General features: G+C 41.3%; 1 protein-coding gene across 4 annotated transcripts in view; it reads right to left on the bottom strand.

Moving 5' to 3' along the window:
* The window catches only part of LOC148363866 (RNA-binding protein Musashi homolog 1-like), a 52,926-nt gene extending 37,304 nt beyond the window's left edge, over nt 1-15,622 (bottom strand). For all 4 annotated transcript variants that reach the window (XM_088337950.1, XM_088337951.1, XM_088337952.1 and 1 more), the window contains exons 1-4: nt 15,483-15,622; nt 14,971-15,011; nt 11,295-11,376; nt 8,752-8,836 (exon numbers count right to left, since the gene is read on the bottom strand). In XM_088337950.1, the coding sequence (XP_088194076.1) occupies nt 8,752-8,836; nt 11,295-11,376; nt 14,971-15,011; nt 15,483-15,547 (273 nt within the window). In that variant the 5' untranslated portion in view covers nt 15,548-15,622. The remainder of the gene's footprint in view (nt 1-8,751; nt 8,837-11,294; nt 11,377-14,970; nt 15,012-15,482) is intronic.
* Nucleotides 15,623-16,865: the final 1,243 nt, after the last annotated feature.

The following is a 16,865-nucleotide window of genomic DNA, read 5'->3' as shown; positions in this document are numbered from 1 at the left end:
CCTCCCGAGAAAACAAATACCAGTTCTGTGTCCAGAAAAACAGCACACAGCTGCCCCGAGGCCGTTCTCCGTCCCGGCAGGAAATTTAACCGGCAACAGCACTCCAAAGACAATACGTGACCTCCTATTTGTGGTCATTTAACAGTTCGGATTCTGTGTTCTATCCTAATGAAACCCTCTTCTTTATACAAAGCTGCTTGTTCACGAAACTGTAAATGTTTAATAACACGCATAAGTGCTTGTGTCTGGACCTTGCACCTAAGAATGCCATTAGGAAATTGAATTATTCTTGGCTTTTTCTTTAAACTGTGTTTATAGGTTGTTGGGGGTTTTTTGTTTACAATATAGCGGCAACATTCGATCGGTTTATCTCATCTGCTTGTGATATTTTATACCTTAAAGCGTTTTTGGATACGGCTTGGGATGGTTTTATACGTTCCACTGAGGAATGTGTGTCTTTTGTATTCCTATCAAACTCCTGAAGGCTACCTGTTCTTTTAACAGCACATTGTCTTTTATAGTCAACCTTCGTTTATTCAGGCGCGCTACGTTCTAAAAAGAAGCCGTGATAGCCGGAAATTTATAATGATTAATTAATACTATTTTACACTGAAACCAAAGAACAAACCCTTTTTACAAGCTCAAGTCAAGTCAAGTTTGTTCATGTTTATTTGTATAGCCCTAAATCACACAGAGTCTCAAAGGGCTGCACAGACCGCAGATTATTCCAAACCACTGACTATTATGACACTATCCCCTGATCTAAAACCTACATGAGGGCAAGGAAAAACTCAAAAACCTCAAACTCAAGCAATTATTTAGCAAAAGTTTTCGGTTAAGATTTTTTTTGTTTGTTTTTGTTTTTACAAATAACTATTGCATTAACAATGTGACAATATTTGAATCATCAATGTAAAATGTTAGCAAAGACTGTTTCTCCAATCAGTATTCAGGACACAAAGAAAATCAGTGAAAAGGCGAGACGGTAAAAAGTGAACTGCGTAATAGCCAGTGTTCACGTAAAAACTTTTGACAGTTTGCTGGTGCTAATATGTTTTCGGTACTGTGCCATTGAAATGATACTACTTACGACCATTCGTCTTACGTAAAACGGTAGATACGAACATTTTCTTCGGGATGTCAAAAAATATCCGGACATTGCTGTAAGTTAGATATTGTATTGTGTGCACCTTTTTCCGAGTAAAGGACAGTACTGTAGTGCGTCTTTCCGCCACTACCGGCGTGTGGTGGCGCTGTGAGAGGTCACCCAGCATCCACCCAGAAGAAGAAATCTGCTTCCTCTTCCTAGTTTGTGTGTAAACATTCTATACAGTATCTCCAGCGCGCTAAGAACATTTTTATTGTTTCATATCTCGTGCATCCATTTGTGCATCCGAATCGGTTCCGGTACCACCATGTATTCCATTTTCATTTCCAAACTTTCCTTAAAAATTACAATAACTCCAGCCTATTTAAATAGAATTTGTAGGTTAGTGTTTAGTGGTGTAACCGTCAACAGCCCTGAATGTCCTAAAAGACTAGATTTTTCTTCAAACAATAAAATATTAAATGAGCAGAATAAATTCACAGAAAGCCAAACTTTTCTAAAGAACACAAATTTTAAAGAGTAAAAAAACAAAAACTGGAAAACAATTTGAAACTTACTGCGTGTAAGCTAGCATAATTTCTGGACGACAAATGTACAAGTAATAATAGCATACAAAAAAATGCAGAGTGCAGACGTTGCTCAACTTACGAACAAGATTTTGGACGATCGTTCTTAAGTTGAATTCGTTCGTAAGTTGCTTCAGTGCTATATTTTGTATGTTTAAGGTTAATATAAGTATGTTTAAGGCTTGTATAAGTATCCTGTATTGTTTTGTACTAAAACATAAACATTTCAGAAAATAATATACTCTATAAAGATAAATAAAGTGAGGTTAAACTTACTTTTACTTTCCTTTCAAAAGGTCCCCGAAAAAAAAGTGTTCCGACCATTTTCTCAACCGCATCAAGCTTTCTTATTCCACTTTCATTTCATAAGAAACAGCTCGCCTCTTCTTTACACCAGGGGTGTCAAACTCATTTTAACTCGGGGGCCACACGGTAGAACAAACATTCTCTCAGGGGCCAGACTAGTAGATTAAAGAGAAAGAGGGAGGGAAAAGGAGAGAGGGTGGGGCAAAGAAAGAAAAAAAGAGAGAGAGAAAGAGAGAGAGAGAGAGAGAGAGAGAGAGAGAGAGAGAGAGAGAGAAACAAAAGAGAAAGGGAGAGGAAGAAAGAAATCCAAAGAGAAATAGAAAGCACGAAAGGTAGGAAGAGAGAAAGTGAAAAGTAAAAAAAGAAGTTAGAGCGAAAGAAGTTAAAAAGACACAGAGAGAGAAAGAGACAAAGAGGAACAAAGCAAGAGACAAAGAGAGACACAGAGAGTGAAAGAGACAGAGAGTGGGTGAAAAGTGGTGGAAGAGAGAGAGAGAGAGAGAGAGAGAGAGAGAGAGAGAGAGAGAGAGAAATAAATACAAGTATAGTGTCTTTGTGAGAGGAACCTGGCTTTGGCAAGATCAAGTTGACCTATTTCAACCTGCAGCTTGTTTTTCTCTTGCGCTTCTCTGAGTGTTGTCTGGCGGGCCGGATTCAATCGCTTAGCGGGTCTGATCTGGCCCGCGGGCCGCCTGTTTGACACCTGTGCTTTACACCAACCATATTGAATGGATGCACGAGATATTAAACAATAAAAATCTCAAAGTTCTTAGTGCGCTGGAGATACAGTATAAAATGTTTACACATGAACTCGGAAACAGAAGCCGGATTACTTCTTTGGGGTGGATGTTGGGTGACCTCTCACAAAGCCACCACACGCCGGTAGTGCCGGAAAGAAGCACTACAGTAATGTCCTGTAAAAAGGTGCAAACAATACAAAATCTAACTTACAGCAATGTCCGGATATTTTTTATACATCCCGAAAAAAATGCTTGTATCTACCGTTTTACGTAAGTCGAATGGTCATAAGTAGGGGAGTGTCTGTACATATTTCTGCTGTTTTGCCCACCCCAAATCAAAAATATCTCTTTACCCGAACTTGGAAATTGCTTCCGCACTAATTATGAAGAGAACACTGCACCAGAACAACTCCTAACATAGCACTCCAGCAGAGAGGGACTCTACTTAAACACTCTTTGGATAATATCTCCAATTCACAAACCAGCAAAGTAACAAGACACGTAATTACCGTGTTTGTCCATCCATAACTTTTCCCCGCACACACTCATAAAGTTGCTCCTAAACGAATGCAAAATAGCGGAGAAGTTGTTATGGCGACGTAAATCCCAACAGGCTGTGTACTTACAGCGCTGTCTCCGGTGGCTGGCGTCACCCCCGGCAACGGGGCCGCTCCAACAACTAAGGCACACCACTCTCCCTCCGCCCTTGGTCCCATGCTGTGACACTCATTTTCATTTCCAAACCTTCCTATTGTTACGCGCATATCGTGACCAGGTGGCAACTTTCGTATCGGATGGTGATTTTTAACATAAAGTAGTATTTTATTATAAGAGAATTTTGGGATATGAGAGACGCTCGTGACTGCTTACAGACACCATCGGCTCGTCTAGTTTGCATACATGCAAACTACTCCAGGCAAAAATATTAGAAATGTGTGCTGTAAAATATCACTTAACTCATTCAATGCCAGGTGTCTCTTGACAGCCATTTTTTTTTTGCCATTTTGACTCATTTTCTCAAACCTACAGAAAATGTTGTGCTGTAGCTATAAGCATGGGACATTTTTTCATTAGAAAAAAAAAGCTTTTAACTGTCTGTACTTATATGTTTGCTTGTCTCACCACACAGCTTCACTCCGCTTACTCGCCTTATGGGCCGCCTACACACTATCATTTGCTGGATCCAGGAAGCAACACAAGGAAGTGGGGGCTTTCTCGATGTGCGGACCAAGATCTGAGCAAAGCCACTCCTGCTATGTAATGGTGATTTTGCATTGCATTGAGCTAGGCCAAACACTTTGTAATATTCTTTACAAATAAAACAAAAAATATTTTTACGTTTTGCCACTCAGGGACAATGCTTCTGGAAACTACTATACATCATGGCACTAAATGAATTTAAGTTACATTGGAACTCAAAATCAATTGAAATTTAATGTTGTATTTTCAAGACTTGAAAGGTGCTTGAGGTTAGGGTGAAGTGCTAGTAAATGCTTGAGATTGTTGCCAAGTATTAAGGATTGATAATCAGAATATATAACAGAACAACTATTTAAAGTTAGGTTTATTATAAATCTACTTATAACATTCATGGCATATATATGACATTGCCGTTTTCCATCTGCCATCAGTATGTACCTGTATTTACTCATCTTCATTCAAGCAACGTTTGCCGTGCGTCGTCTGCTACAAGCCACGTGAACTCCTCTTGCCATGATGCTTTTAATGTACGTTTACATTTTGTAGCCTCATCAATTTTGTTAGCTTCTTTTGAATATTTCTTCTGAGGCTGAGGTTTTGGCTTGATTCCTAACCACTTATCGATTTGTCTTGTGTTCTCTGTGCGTCTACTTTAGAAAATGATATGCAAATACGCAACCTTATAACGCTCGGGGAAGTCCGGAAGCACGTTATTCGATGCAGGCTTCTGATTGGCTGCAGCGTATGCAAATTGCCTAACGAACCGAAATTGAGAAATTTCCAAACCAAAAGAAGATTTCGAAATCGGAATAAAGCAAACGTTTGATTTGGTAAAAAAATCTGTCGGGGTTTTTTTTTTTTTTAAGTTGTCGGCCACACGGGCGGAGACGTTGTGTAAGTTGAACGCCCGACGTAAAAGATGCACGCCCCGGCCGTCCGGGCAGACGTTTTTTCAGACACTGCTATAAGCACGATTCTGCAACAGATGAATCTTGTATAAAGAGGTCCACCTGTAGGTTGCGCGTGACACATTTCTGAAACGCCGTGGAGCGCCCATGTGTAGGAGGGGAAATTATATGAATGGTGTCTGCAATTATAACCGAACTGAACGTCAATCTGACATTGGCGACAGTCACCCCTGCAACTCTTTTCTTTTCCAGACCCCTTTACCATTAAGGATAAAGGCCTAACGATTATTTCAATAGCGGACTAGTATGTTGAAACGATAAGTCGAATGAACGGATAATTATCATTTTTTTCTTAAATTTAAGATAAAGTCAAGTCATGTTTATTTGTCTTATGAAGTTGTTTCAATTATGTGGGAAGTGATAATAAACGGGAGAAAAATGGGTACAATGAAAAATACATCTTTTATAGAACACACTGCAGATAGGTCGAAAAGGTCGAGACATAAATCCATAGATAAACCTCTGTCCATTTTTAGGGATAGAGAAATCAAGTAAATATTTTTTTAATCCCTGTAAAACCTAGCAGCAGTCAAACAGTAAATAAAACAAATATTATTGTCATGATTACTGATGCGAATCACCTTTGCCCGCTCCTTTGGCGCCAACTGCCTCGGGCTCTGAATGGCTCCCTGTCCCAATTTAAACCCACTCCTATCTGTCCCCTTTTGTCAGTCCGTCTGCGAATCTCTGTTTTTACACGGCAAGCCCTTTTTTGACCCTGACTCATGCCTGTCTCGTTATTTGCTCCTGTTTGTCTCCTGCTACGACCTGTTTTGATCTCGACCACGTCTTGCTCTCCCAGTCCCGGCTACCCACCAGTTTTCCGCCCCTGACACTGCCATCGCTCGATACGGAAGATCCACTTCCGTGTTCGGATCACAAGCCGAGTACAAGAGCGAACACCGGATCGTGGGCGCACCCCTTCCTCGTTCCTTCAATAAAACCTTGTGGTAAACGTTACGCGAGTGGGTCCTGTTTCCGTTCTTGTCCTGACAATTATGTGCATTTTGTAAAGTCTGATTCTCAACAGCTTGAAATCAAACTGTTTTAACAACTGATGCTTGTCGTTTTTACGTTTTAACAACTGCGCGCATTGAATACGTTTTTCAGGCACAGTCTGGCAATAACACTCATGCTATTTTTCATAGCGAAGTATACGCGGAGAAAATGTACAACCATGTCATCAAACCGTATTGATCTGAATGTTCCTTGACCATTACCGAGGTGAGTCAGACTCCATTTTGTTCGAATGTCCGACGTGCTTTTTAAATGTTCATGCGGCACAAGACTATTTGCAAACTTTGCAAATAGTCTTGTTCTTCGACATATCCAGGCTGATATTTTCCCAAACTTTAAAAGTTTTGGTTTGTGTACTTGATGTTGATGCAGACATTTCTGTATGTTTACATTAATGCTCAATACCGATGCTCCCCTACTTACGGACATTCGACTTACGATAAATGGTAGGTACGAACATTTTTTTTCAGGATGTGGAAAAATATCCGGACATTGCTGTAAGTTAGATATTGTAATGTGTGCACCTTTTTCTGAGTACAGGATATTACTTTAGTGCTTCTTTTTGCCGCTACCGGCTTGTGGTGGCGCTGTGAGAGGTCACCAGGAAGTGAAAAAATCTGCTTCCTCCTCCTAGTTTGTGTGTAAACATTCTATACTGTGTCTCCAGCGCGCAAAGAACTTTGACATGTTTATTGTTTAAAATCTCGTGCATCCATTCGTTAAGGTTGGTGTACGGTGTAAAGAAGAGGCAAACCGTTTCTTTTGAAATGAAAGTGTAATAAGAAAGCTTAATGCGGTTGAGAAAATGGTCAGAACGATTTATTCCGTCTACTTTTACACGGAGGAGGACCGTTTGAAGCTTATCTTACACTTACACTTAACTTTATTCATCCTTATAAAGCATATTATTTTATGAAATGTTTATGTTTTAGTACAACAATACAGGTTACTTATACAAACCTTAAACATACTGATATAAACCTAAATATAACCCTAAACATACAAAATATAGCACTGAAGCAACAAATTCAACTTACGAACAATTTCCTTCGTATGTAGGCTAGCGTCTGTACGACGCATGTGTGACTCTCAGCAGAGATTATATTCATGTTAAAATGCCTCAGTCGGTTAGCGACAATATTCGACGTTAAATTCCATTGTCGACTACTATTATCAAATTTGTTGACAAAGTAGACTAAGGCTAGGTTCACACCGCAGAGCTTAATGCTCAATTTCTGGGTGAATTTCAATGTTTTGTGAGATCTTTCATATTTCCAACTAAATACGACTCGTATGCGACTTCATCTCCTGTATGAACAGCACAATTGGTCCACATGTACAGAAGAGAACAAGCCACACGCAATGCACTCATGTTAGCGGAAGTACTCATGGATATTACCAGCAGAGAGATGTGCCACCAAATATTAATTAAATCCAAACCTTACTTTCCCCCCCATTAAATGCTCTTCATGTGGAGTGATTGGAGTGCAAATATTTTTAACTACCACTAGAGGATATTATCGCTTTATCAATGATCGCCACTGTTGTTAACAGCGATGACGTCGAGCAACATGTTGGGAATCCAGTTGTATGCGATGCTGATGTTGGCCGTGAGTTACAAAATAAACCCATGTTTGTGTCATGATTACCGATGTGAATCACCTGTGCCCGCTCATTTGGCGCCAACTGCCGCGGGTACTGGTTGGCTCCCTGTCAGTAATTGATCTAAGTCCTGTCAATCCCCTGTTGTCAGTCCGTCTGCGAATCTCTGTGTATACAAGGCAAGCCTTTTTTGACCCTGACCCCCGCCTGTCCCGTTTTTGCAACCCGTTTTGAACCTGATCACGTCTGCTCTCCCGTCCCTGCTTACGACGCCTTTTTTTCCCCGACTACGTCTACTATCCCGTTCTGGCTTACGACTTGTTTCCGACCCCGACCACGTCTTGCTCTCCCAGTCCCGGCTACCGACCAGTTTTCCGCGCCTGACACCGTCATCGCTCGCTACGGAAGATCCACTTCCGTGTTCGGAGCACAATCCGAGTACGAGAGCGATTTGCTTCCCGTGCGCAGCGAACACCGGATCGTGGGCGCAGCCCTTCCTCTCTCTTTCAATAAAACTTGTGCTAAACGTCACGCAAGTGGCTCCTGTTTCCGTTCTGGTCCTGACAGTTTATCTTCCGTGAATGTGTAAAATCATGACACTCTATGTTTTCGTCCGCCGTGGTTGTTGAATTTTCCACTTTCTCCCGCCTGGTTGAAGGCAGAATAGTGACCTTTACCGCCTATCAACGACATGCAAGTCGCATGAAAGCGTTTTGGCTGTTCAGGCAGAAGTTGCATTCCAAAAGATCTGATGTATCGGATTTAGGACTGTTCAGACAGACTTTAACAGATCGGATACAGGTGAAGTCTGTGCAAAAAAATCCGATTCCCGTGCACTGTGAACCTGGCCTCATTGTCGCAGCCCCAGTCATGCCGCAATTCTCTTCTTTACCTGACCTCCTCATTGTTAAGGATCTCAAGAAAATGTTTTCTCCCAAAGAAAAACTCTCAGCACAAACACCGTAGGGTTTTTGCAAGCGGAGTGGGGGCCGCCAACCCCATTCAGGTCCACCAGGTAACCATGGCGATGAAGACCAAGAAAGAACGCTTTCATGTTGGTGCTGTGAACCAGGATTTGGAGGGGGAAATGAGCAGAGGAGGGATAAAAAAAAAAGCGGGGGGCTCCAAAAACTACTACTCAACTTTACAAGCCATACGGGCGGGTGGCTCGATGCGGCGAGGGGGAAAACACGCCACGGGAATTCGGGGGGAAGTTACGAGCAAGTAAATGAAGTGCCACTCACCGTTTTGGAGTCCAGCTCGTGCCTGTTTTGGGCCAACACTTTTTCTACCCCGGCTTGATCCGCGTATGTGACGAATCCAAAACCCCTGCAAGGGATACGAAATTTGAATCAAACCGTAAAAAGAGGGCATTCATTTGTCCTAGTCACAAAAAAAGTTGGGTTGGAAAATTGTTTATCTTTTTGGGGAACTCGGAGTACTGTCCTTTTTAAATTATTTTGGCGCCAACTGCCTCGGACGCTGATTGGGTGCCTGTCATTTTTTAAACCCCCGTCTTCCTGTCACCTGTTGTCAGTCGGTCTGCGAACCTCAGCTCACGCTAGGCAAGCCTTTCGACCCTGATTCTCTCCTGTTCTGATTCCCGTCTGTTTCCCGGCTCCGACCCATTTTCTGAACTTGACTAAGATTTTTGCTCTCCCGTCCCGGCCACTGATGTGGTTTTTTTTTCGCTCTCGCCTTCGTTCGCCATGGAAATACCCCTTCCGCGGCTGAGCAGCCTGCTCCCCGCGATCAGCGATTTATGGATCGCATGTACTATCCTTTCCCTTCTTCCAAATAAAACTAAGAGAAACGCACGCAAGTGGGTCCTGTCTTCGTTCTGGTCCTGACACTGGCCTAAATCAAGTTGGTTTGATTTTATGTTCTATAGCCACCTTGGATGTTATCATTTTGTAATTGTATCGTACAAGCTAAAAACAATGAATTGACAAAGGTTTTTGAATGATTGACTCACGAAAAAGTTGGGTTGAAAACAAAACTGACAAATTTTGGGCTGTTTTGACTGTTAAGTTATTAAAAAAGGGTCGAAATAATCCATGAAGCAATTTTGCTTGTTGGGTTGTTCATTTATTCATGTACATCCTTTCTATAGCAGTTGGGTTGTTAAATTGGGTTAAAATGCGCCAACGTTGCCTTGAGTCATTTTATTGTAATCATTTTGTCCTCATGTTTGTGATAATGCACAAAACAGTTATTTTTGTACTTTTTTTGATTTCTTTGAAGTGTGTTACTTTCCCATGAAAACAGTAGTGTTATACCACCCCATTAGCAAATTGGGTCAAAAAGGGACCTACACAACCTTATGGCCAGAATTTACCACAAGAAGGCATACATAAAAATCACAATACTTTAAAAACAGTAACACAAAAGATTACCTCAATTGTTTTTAAGTTGTGTGGTTGCTTGTCCCAATTTTCCTAGATTATTTTGTGTAGAATGGGGGGGCAGGGTTTACTTTCAAAATATCTCAGACTTTTTGAATTATTCTGAATTGTTTTCGTGCCAAATGACAAAAAAATGGAATAAAAACAGTTGAATCAAAATAACTGCAGTAGTTAGCACATGTGCGGCACAGTTCTGAGGTCATAAGATTGAACCTTCATGTTTGCAGTTTGCATGTTCTCCCTGTGCTTGTTAGGGTGGTCCTTATTTTTCGACTTTTAAAATTTCATGCTCTGACCCCTTGAATATGTTCCAATATATACAAAACGTAATTAGGCAAAGTTTCATCAAAATCAAAGGATATTTAGAGGTCGCTCAAGGCCTCTGAAATTTTGGTATGAAAAATAAGGATTTTTCGCACATTATATCAGACCTAGTGTACAAAGTTACTTGTAACTTTTCTTGTGTTACAATTATAAGCAATGGACTGAAATTGGATGTTCTAAAACGCCGTACACATAGGGTTAAGATTTCCGTTTTTTCTCGAAAATTGCCAAAATTTTACCATTTTGGGAAATTTCAAAGTCGTTGAGCTACCTCTAAATATTATCCAAATTGTTCAAAATTGCACACAGTGTGTTTTTATCGATATAAGAACATATTCGGGGGGTCAGAGCCCAATATTTCAAAAAAAAAAATTTCGACCCCCATTAAGGACCACCCTAGTGCTTGTGTGGGTTTCCTCCATGCACTCCAGTTCCCTCCCACATTCCAAAGTCAGGTTAATTGGCCGGTCCATATTGTCCCTAGGTGTGAATGAGCGAGCGAGTTGTCTGTCCCTGTGTGCCCTGCGATTGGCTGGCAACCAGTTCAGGGTGTCCCCTGCCCACTGCAAGAAGATAGATGGGCTGAACCCCCCCCTTGCAACCCTACTGAGGATAAGCGTTGCAGAAAATGGATGGATGGTTTCAAGTCTTGCCGTTGTTTAATCCAATTTGACCAAACTGCTCTTAATGACCCAATTTTGGGGGGATTTTTTTTAGAATAATCCAGAGGTTTTGCAGTTGTTTGTCCCAACCCACATTAGATAATTTTGTGCAAAATGACCCGATATCTGGGGTCGTTTGGGGCGATAGATTTTAGACCAATTTGGGATTTTTCCTAATCCAACATAAAATTTTTGGTCTTGGCATTGAGCAAAAGCAACTCAACTATGGGCGTTCTTCTGTACATAATCTCCCCAACGTTCTGAATTATATTTACCATACACTAAAAAGCCCTGCTTCTTAGGTGTCTTGTACAAAGCAACTCTGAGAATTGGATCAAATCAAATTTTTTTTAGCATGAATGAAAAGATGAGAGAGCGCACATGCTTCCTTCTTACCTCGACCTTCTGGTGACAGGGTCTCGCATCACCATACACTCCTTCACCTCTCCAAATTTGCAGAAGTAGTCCTTCAAGCCCTCTGCGACAAAATATCAATATATCATCCGTGAGACAGGGCACAAGCAACACATATCAGTAACCCAGGTTTAGTCAAAACCTCTTTCGTCTAAAGATTTTCATTTTAGTTTATATTTATGGATGTAAAATAATTTTAAAATATGGTGTGTGTTTTTTAACTTATAAGTGTTTAATGTACTGTCAAAATTGTATTAAACAAATAAAAATGATGGGCTAATTTTAAATATAATATGAAAATAATTTGTCATGTATTTAAAGAGACAATATCTCATGCCAGTGAGAAATCAAACTTTCTAGGAAATCACAATGGCCCACTACTGGTGAGCTATTTTCAGGCTTGTTCGAGGGGCTACTTATGTCAAGACCAGAACGGAGACAGGACCCACTTGCGTTACGTTTCTCTCAGTTTTATTGGAAGAAAGGAAAGGGTTGCCCCCACGATCCGGTGATCGCTGGGCGCGGAAAACAGGTCGCTCTGAACGCGGAAGTGGGACTTTCGTGGCGAGCGATGGTGGCGTCGGGAACGGAAAAACAGGTCAGTTGCCGGGACAGGAGAGCACAAACGTGGTCGGGGTCGGAAACAAGTCAAAAGCCAGGAGAGAAGAGTAGACGTGGTCAGGATCAGAAACGGGTCGAAGCCGGGGGAAGACGTGAGCAAAAAAACAGGTGGGAGTCAGGGTCGAAAAAGGCTTGCCTAGTGTAAACTGAGGTTTGCAGGCGGACTGACCAAAGGGGACAGACAGGAGTGGGTTTAAATAGGGACAGTAATCTAGTAATTAGCTATAAACTGGCATAGTACACTACCCTAATTTTCATTGCACTTTATTTCCAAACACTATCTTGTAATTATTTTCCCCTATTTATACTATTATTCTTTTTTTTTTTGCTCTTTTAAGTCTTTATTACATGTTTATCCTGGGCTGCGACGTCTTGATGTAAACAATATTCACTACATTGTTATCAATGACAATGTCAAGCATTCTAATTTGCTAGCTCTGTGACAAATGACCATGTTATTACTATGTAATTACCATGTAATATGTTATTACCAGGTTGTCATTACCAGACATAGGGTTCAAAAAGGCTCAGTCCGCCGCTGAAACATCATGCAAGTTAAAATGTAATTTCCTAGGAAATCAAAACGGCCCAGCACTGTTTGAGCTATTTCAGACAGCTATTTCGGCATGCATAGCAACCATTTGACGTTAAAAGCGGTAGATTTTATCGCGCGAAAAACCATCACTCTCCTTAATATTAAAATGTAAAAAAAATATCGACATGTGCTTGTTTAAAACTGTTTATTCACGCACAAAGACTTTGTATCAAATCAGTCGTAGACTAAAATACTAGTCTCGGGGCGAGCTTTTTTGTTGTTTTTCAAATTTAAAGAGCGGTAGATAGGCGTTTTTGAGGGGCAAAAAAAGGTAGAGTTTGCAGCATGGGCGTAACAACAATTTAACCCTAGCTCCCAAAAGTTAAAGCATTTGTAAAACTCTTTTACATTAATAAAGGACAAGATAAGGTTAAATATAATGAGAAACGCAAGCTAAAATATATTTGAAAACAAAACAGCGTCGGAAAAATGCCACTGTCTTAAAATGGTTCAGTCCATTTGAATCCTAGCACCACTCTCGCCCCCCCCTCCATGCTCATCTTTTGCTTGGCTAGTGTCACTTGCGGCACAGCGACGGAGTCTGGTGTCACGGTTGCCATGGTGCCCAATTGGCCCCGCCCATGTGGCGCCAGCTCGTTGACAGATTGGCTTTCTGTATACCTTAAGCTCAGCGCTGTCACGCTTCTCTTGTCAGCCCGTCAACAAACCTCTGCCTGTCTCGGTCCTGTTTTCCTGTTTGTATTCTCTGTCCGGTATTGTGCCCGTTTATTTTTGTCCTGTTTAACATCGGTTTCCAGTTCATTCTCGTCTATTTTTCGCCTGTTTGTTCTTCTCTTCAGTTTTCGTTCCCGTCTAGTTTGTCCTGTTCATTTTTATGTAACCCGTCTGTCCCGTCCAGTATCGACCCCATCAGTCCGATATCTGCTCGGGCAATTGGAATCGATCTCGTCGGTCTTTGGCTTCCTGTCTTTCCACGGCGGACCCCTGCCTAACGTGCATGACTCCCCATTTCCCGTAAATAAAAGGCTTGTGTGAGATACGACACGCGTTTGGGTCCTGATCTGGTTCTGGTTCAAGACATGTGGAGGCTCCAGTGTATCACGGAGTTCAATTAAAAAAATGAACATTGAATTTGTAAAAACAGCCTTAAAACAAACATTCACTTGATGAAAACGACCATCTAAAAGAAGGATTTAGAAAATATTTGAATTAAAACGTTATCATAATACAAAGTATTCATATCTATCAAGCTTCAGGGCTCTATGCCCTTACAAAATGTATTTTCCCTTACAAAATAATCTTACACCATATTTTTTTCAAACGTGTCTATTTATGTAGTTTAACATGTACATGTGTTTCGTTATATCATATATATTGTTAATTAACATTTTGTTGTGAGATACTGAGTTGCTCAACATGAATAAGGTTTATCATAAAAAAGTTAAAAAGTAGCTTGGACTTTCACTGTAGAAGGAAAAAATACTTGCAAATATAATTAAGTATAATAATACATTTTCTTATTCAAATTATGAATTCATTTTCTGCATTAAATTATTGTTGGTAATATACTGGCGGGATAACCACAAACCTGTCTTTTTTCATTTTCTCCTTTTATACTTCCTTTTTTCTTAACTTCTTTATACAACATAATAATTTGTAACATAATAGATCAAAGCAAGTGAGCCGTTTGAGAACCGGCTCTCTTTATTGAGTTGAGCCGAAAAAGCCGGTTCTCTAAAAAGAGACGGCCTTCCTTTCACTACATAACTACCACATGAAATCCGAGGCGGCAGACGCATACGCACAGTAGCATCAAACCGCTTGCTTCCTTTGCAACGAAAAAAAAAGCAATACCGAGTTAGAGGCTACCGCGGCCAACTCATTGACTTTTTGATTGATTTGCCGTTTCATGATAGTACCCATAATTGACAAATTTGTGTTTTTCCGTACAGATTTTCTTGTACGTCGTACACGTCTTAAAATACATAATAAACGTACTTTGTACGGCAAAAAAGAACAGGTTGACAGGTATGTCATAATATAAGGTATGGGCTACTTGGGTGATCTTGGTGAGCTACCTGGTGCTCGCAGGCACCGCGTCGGCGACTCCTGATGTAACTAATACCCGAACTAATAATGCATTTAATGGTGGTGTGGACCCTATTGCAGTCGGGATAATAAGATGTGTTTAAAAGGGGAGGGGGTGCATAGTGGCGGGAATAAACAGCGTGCTCCGCGCACGCAGAGCCGCAGTAAGCAAAACAAGACGCCACCGATGTGTAAAATCAGCGATCGTTGGGATTTCGATTCCAAACCTATACTGCTTCTCCGTGTGCAGTTTTTTTGCTGCGTTAATCTCCTCGTGTCTCGGCAAGACTAAACCCTTGGAGATTTCTCCACACAGAAAAGAGAAAAAGCATGCACGGAAATGTCGTTTTGCAAACTTGCGTGCGTGCAAAGTAGCGTGCGGGACGGTCTCACCTTGCGTCGTCTGCCAACTCAGACCCCCGATGAACATTTTGCTGAATGGGGGGAGAAACACAAGCAGTGAGTCACATGGGGAGGGGGAGGTAAACAGCCGAGAACGACGCGATAACAAGGGGGGAGCAAAAAAAGTGGCGTGCGATCGAGCATCATTTAAAGTAAGACGAAAGCATCGGCCATGTTGCCAAGTCGTCAACGGGCCGGCGGGGGCCGTTATAATCCCCAAGAGGACGACTGAAAAGCCATTTGGGTTTCCCTCCTCTTCCGCTTGCTGGTGCACAAGTTGGACCTGGCGTTGGAAGATGGAGCGGAAAATCCAAATAAATAAATAAAAACACACACACACACACGGTGCGTCCTCCGTTCAGTGTATCCCATCCCGCACGCGCAGAAAACACGCGTGCTTCTTCTCTTTTGTCTCGGCTTCCCGCACTCAACTCAACTTAAAAGTCCAAGGCGATGAAGAAGAAGGGATTTTGATTTTGTTTTTTTGTGTTTTTTTTAATTACCAGGGGTCGTGGGGGGAGTTGTCCGTGACGGAGGACAGGCTGCTGGGGCTCCCTTCCGCGTCCATGCCGCTCTCCGCTGCTGTTAATTCCCGCACTGAGAGCCAGTCAAGCTCCACCGCTTTGCTGCTGCTTCCTAGTCGTGTGGCGTTGGCGAACGAAACGGCCATGTGAACCGGCTCTTTAAAGTGAATGACGTGAGCTGGCGGTCGGGAGACCCTCACTTTCTCTCTCGTTCACTCTTTCTCTCTCTCTCCTTCTCTTTTAGTTTGGCTTTCTCATCCCACTTCGACCTGTCTCTACCTTTCTTCCTTTGTTTTTCCCCCTTTCTCTATGTTTCTCATCTGTTTCATACACTATTCCTCTCTTCTCTCCCTTTTCTTTATATTTATTTTCTATCGGTTTGTCTCTCTCATTTTCTCCTTTTCATCCGTCTCTTTCACCCTCTCTTTCTTTCACTTTCACTCTTTCTAATTCTCCTTGGCTGTTTTTTCTGTCACTGTTTCTTCCTATCTCTTTTTTTCTCTCTTGTTTTTAATCTTTATTTCTCTCTCTATCTCTTTCTTTTTTTCTCTTCTACCTTCTCTTTCTTTCACTTTCTTTGCTCCTTATTTGTCTTTCTTCTGATCAATTGTTCTCCCTATCTATCTGTCTGTTTTTCTTCTGTCTATGTCCCATCTTCTCCTCTCTCTCTTATTCTTTTTCTCTCTTTCTATCTCATTTCCACTTACTGTTTCTCTCTGCCCCTTCTTTCCGTCTCTTTTTGTCCCTTTCTCCCCCTTTTGTCTCTCTTTCTCTCTCTCTTTCTCTCTCTCTATTTCTTGTTCTTTCTCTGTCTGTCTCTTTCTATCTCCCTTTCTCTCTCACCCTCTACCTTTCTCTCACTCTTTTTTACTATCTCTCTTTCCATTTCTTTCTCCTTCTTTCTCCTTTTTCTCTCCTTTGCTACCATTCTCTCTTTTCTCTCCTTTCCCCATTCTTCTCTTGCTCTCACTTTCTCCTTTTCTGTCTACCTCTGTGTTGCTCATTCTATCTTTTTATTTCGCTTTGTCTTCTCTCTGTCTTTCTCTTGCTTCCTTCCCTCTCTCCCTCTTCCTTTCTTTATTCCTCTCTTTTCTTTCTCTTTCTCTTTTGGTTCATCTTTCTTTCTATCTTTCCTTCTTCCTCTCTCTCTATTCCTCTCATTTCTCTCCCCTTTTTATCTCCCGTTATCTCCTTTCTCTGTTTCTCTTCCTCTCTCCCCTCGCTCTATCTTTCTTTTTCTATCTCTCTATTGTAAAAAAATTGTGAAAGTCTAAATCAGGTAAAAGTTCACAGAAAATTTGAAAACTTGGGGGCTATTATAATATAGTAACTTAATACATTTTAAACCAATCATTTATTAAT

The sequence above is a fragment of the Urocampus carinirostris genome, chromosome 6 (assembly GCF_059441175.1).
Source record: "Urocampus carinirostris isolate Australia breed hairy pipefish chromosome 6, RoL_Ucar_1.0, whole genome shotgun sequence".
Lineage (NCBI taxonomy): Eukaryota > Metazoa > Chordata > Actinopteri > Syngnathiformes > Syngnathidae > Urocampus > Urocampus carinirostris.
The sequence above is the reverse complement of the archived record's forward strand: the minus strand, read 5'-3'. Positions and strand labels throughout refer to the sequence as shown.